The following is a 15,923-nucleotide window of genomic DNA, read 5'->3' on the forward strand; positions in this document are numbered from 1 at the left end:
CCACGCAAAGAGACAGCACATAACTACAAACATGGCATATATAGTGCTAAGTATCTACAAGTTTTTCCCAGCTTTCTGCAAATGCCCATATACCACGAGGCTTGGGCAGTTTGCAGTCTACCATGTACAGGCCAACCCTGTTATGACAAGATATTTTGGGCAACAAAGATTATTTTTGTTATGACAAAATATGGATGTCCATATACTGCAACAAAAGTGTGCATATATAGGACTACTCACAAGTCACACGATCATCTTGTTAGCCTACATTTGTATCACGTGTTAACGGTGTACTAGGTAGTATATTGTGCCTGGAGTATATTGTGACAGGAGCATATTACATACCATTATATTGAATACAATGTATTAATGTTGTAAATATGTATTGGTAAACTCATATCTAAACTGCCTGATATCTTATATTGAATAGTCAGTTTATTTGTGGCTCTGCAAGTGTAAACATCATGTAGAGAAAAGAGAAGGGGGCATCAAATTGGGTGTAATGAGGTGTAACCTACAGCATGTATTACTACAGTCCCCTTATTATACAAGTTATTCCATGGCAATATGAGGTCATCTATAACAATATTTCAATTGGAGTCTCCCTCCCCCCCCCCCAAAAAAAAAGCAACAATATGCTCCCAAAACACATAAATATCCAAATATTCTACCAGTACATTGCAAGTCTTTAGGCATTAGCATTTTGCTGAATTTCCTTGCATTTCTGTTGTTCTTTGCCTCAAGATAGCTGTACTTGCATTCACTGTGTTTCTCTTTTTCTCAGTATAGCAAATGAGGAAAACAAGGAAAATCACAAGGTCCTGACAACCTCACAGCATTAAAAACTGCTCCTTCAAGGTGAACGGCAGTGGCAGAATCTGAAATGTCTCCCTAGGGTCATTCTTCTTTCATTCACTCCAGTCCCTCAGCTGACTGTGTCCATTCAACTGTAAAGCATCTACAGCCCCGCTTTGCTCCTTAGACAGTCGCGGAGGTAGACCTCAAAGTCTTCTTTGGTTTCCCCCTCATCAGGGAGAGACGGGGGCACCAGGTCACCCACTTTAACACCCTCAAGGATGACAGCCTTGGCGGTGTTTAAACGTTGAGCAATGATCTGCATTTCTTCCTTGCTGCATGTCCCTGTGAACGTATAAGTAAGAATCAATATGATGTCAATTCATTTTTTTTTTTGGGGGGGGGGGAGGGGGGGACTGAATTTGAATACTTTTTGCAAGTATGTCTGGTCCAACTGACCCCTAATAATAAAGGACATTTATATTGCGCAGCTACTATAATAATATACTCTACTGTGCATAATATACTCTACTACTATAGTGCTTACTTTACAGACACTTTGTGCTGATTAGAAATGACAATTTAGAGATACTTAATTTGTGAGTTCACCTGTCACCACAAGGACCTGGCATACACTTTCATTTTTTTTTCAGCATTTTCTAAATGTCAAGGCTGTAAATTTTCAAGTTGCCCGCTTTTATTTAAAACAACTTAACGCGAATATGGCAAAAATCGGGCCACCACAAAAATACAGTTTCTGAGAAATTCAACTTTGAAGCTAATTGGGAGAATCTGTATCGAAACACCAGTAGCCAATTTTATACATCACAGCAACATGCTTTTAAAATTTTCAAAACATTCTTAGACACTGATATTCAGGAAATATGTAGTTTTAATATGAATATTTTTTTTAATAATTTTGAAAAAAAAAATCACACTTCTAATTTTTCAGCCAAATTATCTCACTGGTGACAGGGCACAGAAGATTGGGGTGCATTATTGAAAGTTTATTGTATATGTTGTAATCTCTTTCCTCACATATCACAATTTATGCTGTACTACTGAAATAACAAGAAGCAGAAAGATGATTATCTTAAACTGACTGGTGACATGATAACAGACACATGCTACACTGCAACTTTTGTCGCTTACATCTAAAAAGAAATACACCTTTTTTTTTTTTTTTTTGAACATGTGAAGAAAAAAAATATTTCAGTTGAATCTGTGATGAACTAAGTTAGTGACTAGCAGTAAGCAAAGAGTTTAAGTGAGTCCCTTTAATTTTATTTAATATAATCATAAAAGTCTTTAACATATAGAGCTTACAATGCTTACCAACACACAATACCTGAACATGTGACAAAATACAATTCATATTCATCACAGAAATCACTAAACTAAAAGTTACAGGCCTGAATGTTATCTGAAGTCAACTGGATGATGTCATGAGCATTATATTGATTGATTGGTTGGTTGTTGATTTTGGTCTAACACCTATTACTCTGATGCCTTATGCTATAAACAAATAGTTTTGTGAGAGGAACACTAAAAGCTTGCAAAAGATAACTTCAACTTTACAATCAGCAAGGTGTATAATTCTTTTAGAAGGGATATACAATGTATGCCAGCAATTTTCTTCAATGTTAAAGTGAAATACATTTTTCTGTTGTTTCTTGTTTTCCTAAGCATGAGTAGAACAATACACTACAATAGAGGTGCTCTCCTGTTTCATTCCCTTTTATGTTAACGAGGCTTTTGATGATTTTCTGCGGCTTTATTCTAGCAGGGTGGAGTGCTTTCGAGTTATTCAACGGCCTCAGCTTAACATACTCTTGATCTCATTTGCACCAATCCCAAAGCAACTGGTTGAAGAATCAATTTGCTGGGATACTTCCACCACTGGATACTAGTATTTCACAATCCCTTTGTGCTGTATTCCTGTTGAATCTTAAAGAGGCACTAGACGCTCAACTTGAAGGGCACTTGATCTCTTTCACAAAGTGTCTCAATGCGTCTTGCCAAGAGATTAAAAAAAGGTGTCTCACGTCTATCCGCAGAGTATTCATTTCCTCTGCCAACTCTGTAAGTGAGTCATGGGTAAACACATTGCAGGCGGGTAGCATGAATAGTGGCGAGTGTCTCTTTACCGAGAGGGGACTACAGCCAGAGTTTTCCACTCTGTCACCCTCACACTTCATTCTGCAACCCTGCAAACTAAACCTACTTTACATAATGCTGTATGGTTACATCCTTTGTTGCTGCCTCCCTTATGCAGAATATATAGACCAATTTTCACTAGAATGCTGGAGCTGTGAAGTAGAATGTGGACTCAATAGCTTATGAAGAAAATAACTGGCATAAATTGGGCTAATTTTTGAAGTTTTACAAGTGTAAGTCTTTCACTGGCTAAAAGACAATTTTCATACAGTAACTAGAAACAGAAACTTAACGGGATGGTGATATTTTTCCCCTTTAGATTAGGTACTTATGGTGCAGAATGATAAATTCAAGCCCGTTCAAGTGTCTTAGCATAAAACAACTTTGCAAAGATTTCACTTCAGTGTAATCTGAAAGCTTGAATACAGTAGGCAAAGGGTTCATTCACAGCTGCTCCACCCAATCTAACTACAACTTTGTTGTAACTGATTGACAAATTGCCCTTCATCTATGCATTAAAAATAAGCATCAATTATTCAGTGTTTTAGTGACAGCCATGATTGAGAGAAACAAAAAATCATGGGTGTACATACTCTGCTTGGACTCGAAAATATGTGACCCTGCACCACAAAACAAACAAAAAGTCACCAGACATGATTTTTTAGTTAAGACCATATTCTGAAAGAGCAGACTTTAAGCTTTAAAATGATATACAGTATAACTCAACTCAAATGGATTCCACTAACCTATCTAAATACTGAAAAGAAAGCACAAACTCAGGAAAAATGTGAACTGAGAAAAGAGGCTGTGAAGTACAGTGTCTATTGAAGCGCTTAATCTTTACCTAACCGCGCTGGCTGTGCGATGAATGGGACAAAAAAATCAGGAAGTAATCCCCCAGAGTTACAACAATGAAGGGATTATCAGATTAAACTTAAATTAAGCATGCCTCATTAACACATTCTGTCCATAATTAATGCCAACTTTCAAAGCAGTAGCATCAGCCTTTCAAAAGTTATTAGAGTTGAAACTGAAGAGTGTGTACAAGGTTTTTTCAGAAATGAAAAGGGGACTCTAAAGACACGCCTAATCACACTATTCTATCAAAAATGTTTGAGATAAACTGATAAAAAAACACACTTTCCTGCCCTTTTTATAATCCCAATTTTAGCATAATGTAAAAGAAGACTTGCTCTTTCAGAAAATATGAAAAAGTCAAGATCAGCTAGGTTGACCCATTTCACTTATTTTCAGTCCTCACACAAAATCAGTTTGTGCGACTTTTTGTTCGTTTTGTGGTGCACGGCCACATATGATCTCCTGATTACTAGACAGGCATTGTATGCACTAGACCACCAAGCTTCTGGCCGACAGCCAGTGCTAGTTCCTACTAACTTACCGTGTACTACATACAACTTGTTGTCAATGTAATTGACACCTCATAAAGAATAGTTCTCCCACAAATTCTGTGATATCATGGCAGCCTGAATCAGCCTTCTCGCTGTCTCTTATTACTTCAAATCAGTTTGCAACTTTTGTATAAATCTAATGCATATTCAAGACATGCAGAAGAAAGAGGCATATCACATTCTATGGAGTGTGTTATATTGGCAACTGAAAATAAACATGTATTTGTCCGTTCTCACACAAAAGCAGGCTCTGTCGCTCCAAATACGCACTGATACACACACAACTTACACAATGCATACCTTTAAACCTTTATCTTCAGACTGTTTTCATACCACAGTCAAAGTCAACTACATACTATTTAGGTCACTCAAGGGCAGCTGGACTGACTCAAAAACAGATCTAAACACTTCATGCAATTTTACACACTCTCAAATGGACTACGACACTCAACCCTCTCCAACATGTATAGACTTCACATGAGGGTTTTGACATATATTTTATATTGGGCTTACCCTTGGAAGCCAGCATGGTCTCAGAAATGCACTTTCTCAACACTTGGTCAGCCTGGTGCAGAAGACTAGCAGCACACCCCGCTCGGCTTCTCTCCTTGAAAGGACAAGACCAAGAAACAATTCATCTTATCACTGATCTAAAGGTAGCACACAAAATACTGATCCATAAAGGCCATGATTCATGTATATGATAAAACTATTGATGTGTAATTGTACATCACTACTAGCATACTGTCTTTTTACAAAAACCAATATCTGCAAACACAGCTGTGTAAGAATATCAACAAGAGATAGAGGGGTCTCACACTCACCCAAGTATTGTAAGTTTACCTTCCACAAATAAGTCAGTTTGTAGTTTCGCATGAGCAGAAAAAGGTCATTTGTACTAACAGGCATGTCGGTATTTAAATTCATTGAGATTTGCATCTGTCATGTAGTGATTATTCATGTTGATCTTATACATAAGCTCTGCCACAAACAAACTCAACAGTACACCCACTAATGTACATTACATTTACTCAGAATGAATCTGATTTCATAAAAGATTTTTTTAAAAGATTCTCTAATTTGGGGGTTCTGGGCAATAAGGGGGGCACCCCAGATTTGCCATGAACAAATTGAAAATATGTAGTTACTCATAGCACTAACTAAACTAGAAGCACTCGCAATCGAGCACATGTATCCCCCGAACCCGTCTCCCATACTCCATCTGGATTACTTTTAAGGCCAGAATTTTGTATGATATGGCAACTGTTGCAGGATACAATAAAATCCAAATAGCTGTAGGTGTATATATTTGACTATGATACATTTACATGCCAAATTTGAAAAAAATCGGTCAAGAAACAAGGCAGGGTTGCACACACAAGCAGACCCTGTAAAATTTACCTTTTCATGTATAAAGACGGAATAAGCGAGGGCGCCGCCACCAAAAACAATATGGGCATCTTCATTTCACTATAATGCACCTTTTTGCCAAATTTGAAGAAAATCTTATAAGAAATGTGGCTGATAGAGCACACACAAGAAATGAGCATTGGCATCCAAAGTCGGAACACTGAGGGCGCCGTCACCACAAACTGTTGTGTCCTTCATGTAGAATGATCACCCATACTCCTCCCTAGCAAGTCTGAATAAAATCTGTTGGGTAACAACCAAGTTATTGCATAAATAAGCACTTTTGCAAATTTTGACATGATCAAGATGACCTTTGACCCTGTAAACGGTGGAACAGTGAGGGCAGCATTATCAATAGGTATAGATGTATAGATTTGACTATGATATATTTACATACCATATTTGAAAAAAATTAGTCAAAAAACAAGGCCAGCGTCACACACACAAGCAGACCCTTTAAAAGTTACCTTTTCACGTATAAAGACGGAACAAGCGAGGGCGCCATCACCAAAAACAATAGGCATCTTCGTCTTACCATAATACACCTTCATGTCAAATTTGAAGATGATCGAAGAAGAACTGCAGCCAGTAGAGCACTCACAAGCAGACAACATTGAATTTACCTTTTCATATTTAAAGACGGAACAAGCGAGGGCGCCATCACCAAAAACAAAAGGCGTCTTCGCCTTACCATAATACACCTTCATGCCAAATTTGAAGATGATCGAAGAAGAACTGCTGCCAGTAGAGCGCTCACAAACAAACCCTATTGGATTTACCTTTTCATGTATAAAGACGGAACAAGCGAGGGCACCATCACCAAAAACAATAGGTCTCTTCATCTTACCATAATACACCTTCATGCCAAATTTGAAGATGATTGAAGAAGAACTGCAGCCAGTAGAGCGCTCACAAGCAGACCCTATTGAATTTACCTTTTCATGTATAAAGATGGAACAAGCAAGGGCGCCATCACCAAAAACAATAGACGCCTTTGTCTTACCATAATACACCTTCATGCCAAATTTGAAGATGATCGAAGAAGAACTGCAGCCAGTAGAGCACTCACAAGCAGACCCTATTGGATTTACCTTTTCATGTATAAAGACGGAACAAGCGAGGGCTCCATCACCAAAAACAATAGGCATCTTTGTCTTGTCACAATACACCTTCATGCCAAATTTGAAGATGATCGAAGAAGAACTGCAGCCAGTAGAGAGCTCACAAGCAGACCCTATTGAATTTACCTTTTCACGTATAAAGACGGAACAAGTGAGGGCGCCACCACCAAAAACAATAGGCCTCTTTATCTTACCATAATACACATTCATGCCAAATTTGAAGATGATCGAAGAAGAACTGCAGCCAGTAGAGCGCTCACAAGCAGACCCTATTGAATTTACCTTTTCATGTATAAAGACGGAACAAGTGAGGGCGCCATCACCAAAAACAATAGGCGCCTTCGTCTAACCATAATACACCTTCATGCCAAATTTGAAGATGATCGGAAAAGAAACGCAGCTGGTAGAGCGCTCACAAGGAAATCTCTGCGGCGGCGGCGGCGGCGGCGGCAGATGCGGCGGACGCGGCGCGACGAGGCCAAATCCATAGTGTCCTCCGAACTCTGTTCGGGGGATACAATTATATCTCTTCTGGTTCCAGAGAAGACAATTTTTAAAGAGCCTTCAATGTATGGGCATTTCTATATTTCCGTTTTCCATCAGTTACGTTAATGAGTTAGGCACATCCAATTTTGATGAGTAACATATGACTGTAATGCTGTAAGGATTTCCTCTTTTGGAATTTGACCTTAACAAAACAAAAAAGAAAATCCTCACCGGAAATTCTTTTTTTTGGGGGGGGGGGGGAGAAGGGTTGCAGTGTAGGGTCACAATTTTTTTTTTTTTTTCATTAAAAATGCAATTTTATAAGGGAATAATGTCATTTCCTCACAGCTTTCACACCGCCTTGGACACAAATTAATAAAATGAAATATATTATATTGGTGATTTCCCTGATAATTTGACATTTACAATCCCTTCATTCCACCCAAGTCAGATGTCCTCGGTCATTAATACAAAATAATTGCCACTGACTGCAAAATTACAAATACATACATTCTATTTTGTGACTTCATTTCAAACCTGAAAATTTATCAAAGATATATGTGCAGGTCCACTGGAAAACTTATAAATCACTAGTATCAACACTTATGTCATTTTTCATGAGCAGCTGTGACCAATGTCACCAATTTGTGAAAACATGGGACTCTATGATATTGCATTTATAACTTTCCTAATCAAAGTCTGATTTTAATGAGATTTCCACTAATTTGTATACTTGTGTATTAGACGCTACTCCACATATCAAATCTAACATGGAGCAGAATTGTAGCTAATACTTGATGTGTATGACATGTCATATGACCAGAGCTACCAAGTCTCACGCATTCTGCGTGAGACTCAAGCATTTGGGGGCCGTCTCACGATCTCACGCATGGCACCCATTTTTCTCACGCATCTTGCGAAGTCTTCAACTTAGGCCTTTGATAATGAACATAGCTCAAAAGATGAAAGTGATAATTGCAATTGAAGGTATATTTTCCTTTTGTCTTTCAAGATAAGTAAAAAATAGTCACTTAAGTATGCACCTAATATTACCATTAAGAGCTAAAAGTTGGAAAAGCTCCCTACCGTGGAAGGCCACGGGCCACACCCTCGCTCGCGCGCACATTCGCTCGCCGAGATGCCGAGTCATGGAAATCTCACTCATAAAATTTTTTTGAACTTGGCATTCCTGTATGACTTCTCAAAGTTTGCCAGTTTCTGACCAATATGACTAGGCCACAAGCCTTTTATACCTAAGACTCACCTTGGCCTCTTCATCTGCCACCTCTAGAGGGGGTACTGCAGACTGGAAGGCAGCCTGTATCAGCATCCATACAGGGGCACTGTTAGGATGAATGGGGATGATCACAGTTACCAATGTTCATAATTATCCCCTAAATAAACTCATGGCATGCAATTGAAATTAAAAGGCTATTACAATAGATGTACCAGCCAGCATCTGCTAGAAGTGGGAAGTGATGATTATGAGCATAAGCCATTATCAATAAGAGTTGTAAATTTTTTTAATTCAATGTATTGATACTTAGATTGTTTGTGTGTTTGTTTGTTTATTTGCCTACATGGAAATTCAGATAATGACATCATACTATCAAAGGTAAGACAGGGACACTGGTCTCTTGCAGTTCTCATCACATGATAGATATAATGTATCTAATGTATTTTACAAAGTGTATATAGTAGGGGGCACTATCCAGTGACATATCGCTGGAAGGAATTTTCATGACAACTCTTTTATCACACTTATGCCTTCAACTAGATTATTTCATTACTGTTCCCATCCAACAAGTGGTGCTAATGGTGATAATCCAAACTGGAGTGCTGAATATTCACATAGTGTCAGTTTGGCACAATTTACAACCAAGAATTCAGAATGGCTCCATGCACATTTTCAGAGACATTGAAAGCACTTAGCTTTACTTGCTAAACTCTTTCATCATCATTCAGTAATCTATTCAAACTTGATCTAGTTGTCTAGTTGTAGATTAGCAAGCCCACTCAGGTGCAACACAGTTGCTTAGTTTGACAGGAAGGCTAATTCGACACACAATAGAGATTAGGGGGATCAGATCATCTCTATTCAATGACAATCACTCTCCAGACACTCCCGCCAGTTGGTGAAGAAAGCACTGAAGCCTGTGTATCAATGGGCAACCAAAGCACAATAAGGGTTAACTCACAGAACCACATGATCCACTGGATCCTGGACATCAACCAAGAAAGAATTCTTCTCCCAGGGGGCCTTGCTGGCATCCGGCAGCTCCATCTTGGTTGCCATGGTAACAATGGTGTTCTCTGGAATCTCATTCTTACGGCCGCTGTTCCTGTCCAGGGCCAGTTTTGCACTGCAAGTGAGGCCGACTTGACAGAATCCTGTGGAATCTAACGTCCAAGATGATATAATGGAATCAACATCACCCAGCTGGTGTACTCAGCTCAGTTGGAAGTGAAATAGATGATATCAACACATGATATATATCCACATCCCTTTCAGCCTACTCACATCTCTCAAAGATCATAAATATGCTGTATGAGTGCTCTGTCTGTCTGAATATGAATGAAATCTAATTTGGATTATCTGTACCTCCATTTCATTATCTGCCCTATCTAAGATGTTTGATTGTATTACACTTAATCTGATGCTTTCAAAACTACAAAAGAGTATAATATTAATGCATAATGCAATGTATATAATCAGGCATGAAAATAAATAAGAGACTCAGTGGGTCTGGTGCTCACTGAGTACACAAGTTCATCTTCTACACATTCTTGCAGACTATTACCTAAGAAGAAAATATGCATTTAGGGAGCTGGGGGGGGGGGGTGGCTGTCCAGGGGGCATGGTATCAATTTGAAATTCTATAACAATAGCAATAGTAAATACCTGTCAAATTTGTACAAAATTTGACCATGAGTTTTTACAGAGGATCAAAAAGTGAAAACTGGCCCCGAATTTGGTCTTTGTCGCAATTAAGGGGGCCACTCTGACTCTGCCATAAACTAACTTGAAAGTACATGCACTAATTATGTATTTACTCAGAGTACTTCTGGTTTTATACAATATTTTTTTACCCGTTGAGGACGGTTTGATTTTGTTACAACATGCATTTCCCATAGACACCTGCCTGCGTATACTTGGGACTCATCCTCAACTTGGGGCTGTGGGGTTTCCTGGAGGCCCGGGGGAATGGAAGAACTGTAAAAGAATGGAATTGCCTCTCCTCTTCCGTTGTTACCCAATCTTCTTTAGGTATTTTCAAAACAGAATTAGAAAAGGCCATGAAACTAGCACCTCAAGTTGGTGACTGACAGCACAAAGGGCCGGATCCAGGAATTCTGTAAAGGGGAGGCGCACTCGCCCCCTTTTTTCTTTTTTATTTCTTTTGTTTCAACAAAAAATAAAGAGGGACACACGAGCCTTTTGGAGGACATCTACCAAGTACTGAGTACCAAGTAACTTGAGGTATTCTAAAGTTGCAACATGTCATGACCTACAATTTCGGGCGAGCTGGAAATACTCGTATCTCATGCTCCTGTAGAACATGTTGTCATCAACGAGGAACAGAATCTGGCTGCAGTTCATCTCTACTCCACTCCCAGCCAGGGAAGCAGATAAACACGCAAGCAGTTGCCTCCAGACTACCTCCCGGATCACCTCTCCATCTTCACTGCTGTCGCTTGCAGGCTCCTCCCCTCTTGGGCCGGGATCATTTTGGAGATCTGTGATGACCTGTGGCAGTGATGTTCCTTTCTCTGCTAGCTTCTTGCAGATATGGTCCATGCCAATCACAATCTGTTTTCGGTATTCCTTCCATGCAGAAGATCCCTGAAAAATGTTAGATTTAAGCATTTTATCCCCTTGAAACAAAAAAGTAACTTCTTTCCTCAAAACTTCCAGCAAAGTTTTGAGAAAAAGAAATACAGACACTACCTTCCATGACTTTTATCCTCTCAAGAGGAGTGAAACATGAAGAAACCATTCTTTTATTATCACTAAGAGGGGAGACACATGTAAAACTGATTGCAGAAATATCTGCAAAAATTAGACAAACATTTTAATGACCTGCTGAAACATACTCATTTGGGCATCCAAAGTGTTGTTCAGGGTATGCAGCTATGGATACAACTAAACTCTTGTGTGATATTCAACTTTGTTTTGTGTATGAAATACAACTACCGTAATTACTCCCCACCCCTCCCCCCCCCCCCCCCCCCACCAAAAAAAAAAAAAAAAAAAAAACCAAAAAAACAATGACTTTTTCCTTGCTCTGTTAAAAATTAATCAGGAATTTTCATTACCCGTGATCCAAAAATGAAGGATCAATTCCCTCAGATCACTGTAGAAAGCAAGAACTATCACACCGGTTTGATCTCAATATAGATAGCCGAGCTATGACCCACTCTACTCTAGAGTCTAGTCTCTACTACTGACACTGTACCTTGCCATTTTCATGTGGCAAATGTCCAACACATTGCATAAATTCTAACATTAATACACACATCTCACACCTCCTGCCTTGGGCTTTGGGTTCGTGTCTCCACGTACAACTACAATGTATATGATCATTGGCTGGCTCAACTGCGTTTATTAAACTAGAATAGGTTCTATAGACAATCAAGTCTATTTTTGTATAGCCTAATGAAAAATAGAGCAAAGTATATCACTCCACCACAGCAAGTCTACAGATTCTACCAGTAATAGCAGCAGGGTAGTCATGGTAGTAGTAGTTAGCCCCACCACAACCAGACGCCGTCTCCTGAAGCCAAATAAAGGCCTAGCAGTTAACATTTAATAGGTTAGAGCTTCTACACTAACAACGGCAACTTAGTCTTTACAAATATCAGCATGATCAATAGTTGAAGAACCAAACTTACATAACGTTACAGTACTAATTACCCAAATCCAAGGAAAGCCAAAAATAAATAGAACAGCAGAATGATGACAGTGAAGTCAGTGACAAACATCTCTTAACCTCACTCTCATCTTTGCAGGGTGGTCCACGAGGGGTTTTAGCATGTCGCTGCAACATGCTAAAATTCTTGTGCAACATCCTAAGAAGCCAGCAACATGCTATGCAACATCCTCAAGAATTTGCAACAAGCTCAAAGTAAAAGTATTCAAAAATGTGCAAAACATGTGCATAACATAAGAAACATCAAACTACCAGGTACTTTAGATTTTTGTGTGCAAAACATGAGAGAGAACATTGAATGTAAGCAGCACAAAGAGAGATAAGCAGCAAAATATTGCGTACTATGTACTCATCGTGTGCGCTCCGCGCATATTCAATTTCTGCAATATTCTCAGATTCTGAGCTTGCAACATGCTAAAATTTCAAGTTGTGGACCACCCTGATCTTTGTAACGTTAGTCAGATGTTCTTCAAAATTAGGATCACAAACCTGTTCGTCCTTTGCAAGGTCCAGGCTTCGAGGGATTATCGTGTCATAGCAAATGTGTACAGCAAGCACGTCCGATCTGCACTGCGTAGTCTGCACCGACGCCAATTCACCTATAAGTTTGCATAAACTCGTCTTTCCCGAGGCCGGGATACCGCAAATAACACATAAACACGTATCCGTGGAAGTCATCTTTATTCTACATCTGTTTTGGGTTTCTGTAATGAATAAATCGGGCGAAAATGGCAATATTTCGGAGAAGGATTCACGAACGGCGGTAGACGTCTAACCTTATTATTCTAGTCAGTCCACCGGTAGTGGTGGATACAGAATATGATCGATCACAGTTAGTACTGAACGGGATTTCTTTTCCTACACAGGGTCTGACAGCAGTACAGTTGTTAGGAGTGAGTGGCAGAATACAGTGTACTACACGTACTAGTAATCGATCTGCCACCACAGACTCCTGATATTATGACATAGATACCGTCCACACAACGATGACATAAAATATCACATAGCCGTATAAATAGGCACAAATATATAACGCTAGAGCAATATAATATAATATAATTGAATTGAGTAACAGCCAATTTAACAATGGTTTACATCTTACGAAATATTGATGGCATTTCCATGTAATCACGCCATTAATCTGTTGGAAACAACAATACTAATTGTAAAATACAAATAATTAATCACTAACATTTCAATGGCATGGCAGGCCTCGGGAAAACAGAATAGTATGGGTTTAGAGTAAATTAGGGCATACATATACCAAAATAAGAGTACAGAAAGAGAAGATAGAAAATTTTGCCAGTGCATTTAATTAGTGTTATGTGTAAATTTTATATGTCCAAAAGCGTAGAATATTTCATGTTCTCTGATGGTCCTCCAAGGACCACCAAAAGAAAAGATCTGGTAATTTTCCCCTCTAAGCTGATTCAACAGCTTTATGAATTCAATAAAAAAACAACTCTGGTCAGTAGTTAAACTCAGGAGAAATGCAGTCTGGGACAAGCTTCCATTGTAAAAAAACAAAAAAAAAAGACGACAACACCTTAAAGGAATATCACGATGTCCACACTCTAAAATTTGAAATAATAAATCCACCGTTAAAAAAAAATGTTGTCACTCCACGAACCCTTTAAATCCTAAATTCAACACTCAAAATGTTGCATTTACTCTCTAAAAAAATTCTAGTGAAAATATTCACTCTTAAAGGAGTGAATACAAAAAAGATTGAATTTAGAGTAAAATTGGAGTGAATTTTTGAGTGAAAATGCTCATTTTCACTCATTTTGGAGTGACCTCAGGGATCACTCGAAGATTTAGGAGTGATCCCTGAGGTCACTCCAAAACGAGTGAAAATGAGCATTTTCACTCAAAATTCACTCCAATTTCACTCTAAATTCACTCTTTTTTGTATTCACTCCGAGTGAATATTTTCACTCGATTTTTTTAGAGAGTACGATTTCATTTTTTAGAGTGTAAACATCGTTGACCACCTATTTCTCTTTCATTTTGTGTTACATATATACCGCTGTTTATCACTTTGCAATTATAATGATAGTAATCATATTTATAGAGTGTACCGACTATAAAAACTGAAATGGTATACAAATCCAACATTTTGAGTGTTCAATTTAACATTTACAAGTTAAGGTTCGAGGATTGACATCATTTAAAATGTTGGATTTACAATTTATCTATTTCTTTAGAGCGCATGCACAGAAAGTATACAAATCTTGCTCAGCAAAGATTTGTTTTAAGAAATTTGGCTGTGAAATGTTCTTTCACAACAATAGATTCAACTCATCCTGTAAAAGGTATAGGACAGATGGGGGAATTCTGCTGCAGAAGTGCAGTACGGACCTGTATAGTAAATTCATCAAGATGAGTTTTCATTAGGCTAAGTCATGCTTTTTTTTCCAATATGAGGTTTAAAATTTCAGCTGGAGAGCTGATTTTCAAGGGGCCATTAGACAGCTAGTGTACTTTGGTTATTTTAATCATTATGATAAATGTTAAGTATTGTTAAATATTCAAAATGTGAAAAATTGTTATAATAACAGTGTTTCTGATGGTTTATTGAGAAATTATAGTGATACCTTCATATATTTTAGGCTATATTGTGAATTTTTTACATGGTAGGATGTTTGGGGTTACAACTGACCTCCACATAACATGCATCAAATGTAATAACTCAAACACTATCACCGGGCCTATGGGTAAACAATACCTTTAATAAACTTTCAACATCATTTGATGTCTGACCGAAACAGATGGCATAATAATATAAACGTAACCAGAGGTTGGGACAGAAAGGAAGGTGAAATGAAATAATAAAATAGGGAATGCATCACTGAAATGTGTGTGTGTGGGGGGGGGGGCGTAAAATAGGTGAGTGGTATTGAATGTAAATTTCTCATAACACACCACATCATTTTTATGATTATGATAATAACAATAATGACAATAATAGTGATAAACTACTACTACTATACTACTACTACTACTACTACTAAATAACAACTTCAACAACATAATAATAATAAATAAAAAAATAATAATGGTAATAATAAATTTATATGGCGCTTTATACGGGTGTTTCTAAGCACGCTGGTGCTCCTCATAGAAATTTAATGTCAGAGAACTAGCAACCACAATTATATAAGGATAATGCAAGAGCAAAATAACAGTAACAAAAAGAAAAAAAGTACATATGTGATACAGTAATCAATAATAAACTGTGTGTCCCTCCAGAAAAAAAAAAGAAGAAACAAAAATGGTGGCAGGGTTATCTGTATGATTTTGCAAGGGATGCTTTTATTGATCAGATTAAAGTTGGTAATAGTCAATCGAAAAAGTATGTGTTTGTTTTTATAATGTTTTTCCACCGATTGTATAGATTTATTCGCATTGTTGTTCTCGTTATTCAATGATACATATTTTATTCTTATGTTTACATTATCCCGTCTAAATTACACCAGATAAACAATACGCACTGACACATGCAATGTTATTTAGTCGCACGGGAGAAGAGATCTGATTTTAGAATCATAATAAAGTCAAAATACTGATTCATCGAATTTACTAATATTGACATGAATGATAATTGCCGCCTG

The 15,923-nt window shown here is 38.0% G+C and overlaps 1 protein-coding gene across 1 annotated transcript; it reads right to left on the minus strand.

Moving 5' to 3' along the window:
- Window positions 1–694: 694 nt before the first annotated feature.
- Window positions 695–12,987, minus strand: LOC139712497 (L-seryl-tRNA(Sec) kinase-like). Its single transcript, XM_071624314.1, has 6 exons — window positions 12,799–12,987; window positions 10,892–11,222; window positions 9,577–9,778; window positions 8,643–8,721; window positions 4,875–4,968; window positions 695–1,140 (listed from the first exon to the last, which is right to left on the minus strand). The coding sequence occupies exons 1-6, from the start codon at window positions 12,985–12,987 to the stop codon at window positions 959–961; spliced, it is 1,077 nt and encodes a 358-aa protein (XP_071480415.1). The 3' UTR covers window positions 695–958.
- Between the last annotated feature and the right edge of the window lie 2,936 nt (window positions 12,988–15,923).

This window comes from Diadema antillarum, unplaced genomic scaffold, assembly GCF_040938485.1.
Source record: "Diadema antillarum isolate AM-2024a unplaced genomic scaffold, OU_Dant_1.0 seq00001813_RagTag, whole genome shotgun sequence".
Lineage (NCBI taxonomy): Eukaryota > Metazoa > Echinodermata > Echinoidea > Diadematoida > Diadematidae > Diadema > Diadema antillarum.

What these genes read in the sequence shown, in the direction of transcription:
- LOC139712497 (XM_071624314.1), bottom strand. Translation starts at nt 12,987, where the DNA reads ATGACTTCCACGGATACGTGTTTATGTGTTATTTGCGGTATCCCGGCC. An exon ending in ACCTTGCAAAGGACGAACAG is followed by an intron (nt 11,223 to 12,798) that starts GTTTGTGATCCT and finishes AACATTTTTCAG; the next exon opens with GGATCTTCTGCATGGAAGGA. An exon ending in CCAGTGGATCATGTGGTTCT is followed by an intron (nt 8,722 to 9,576) that starts GTGAGTTAACCC and finishes TCATCCTAACAG; the next exon opens with TGCCCCTGTATGGATGCTGA.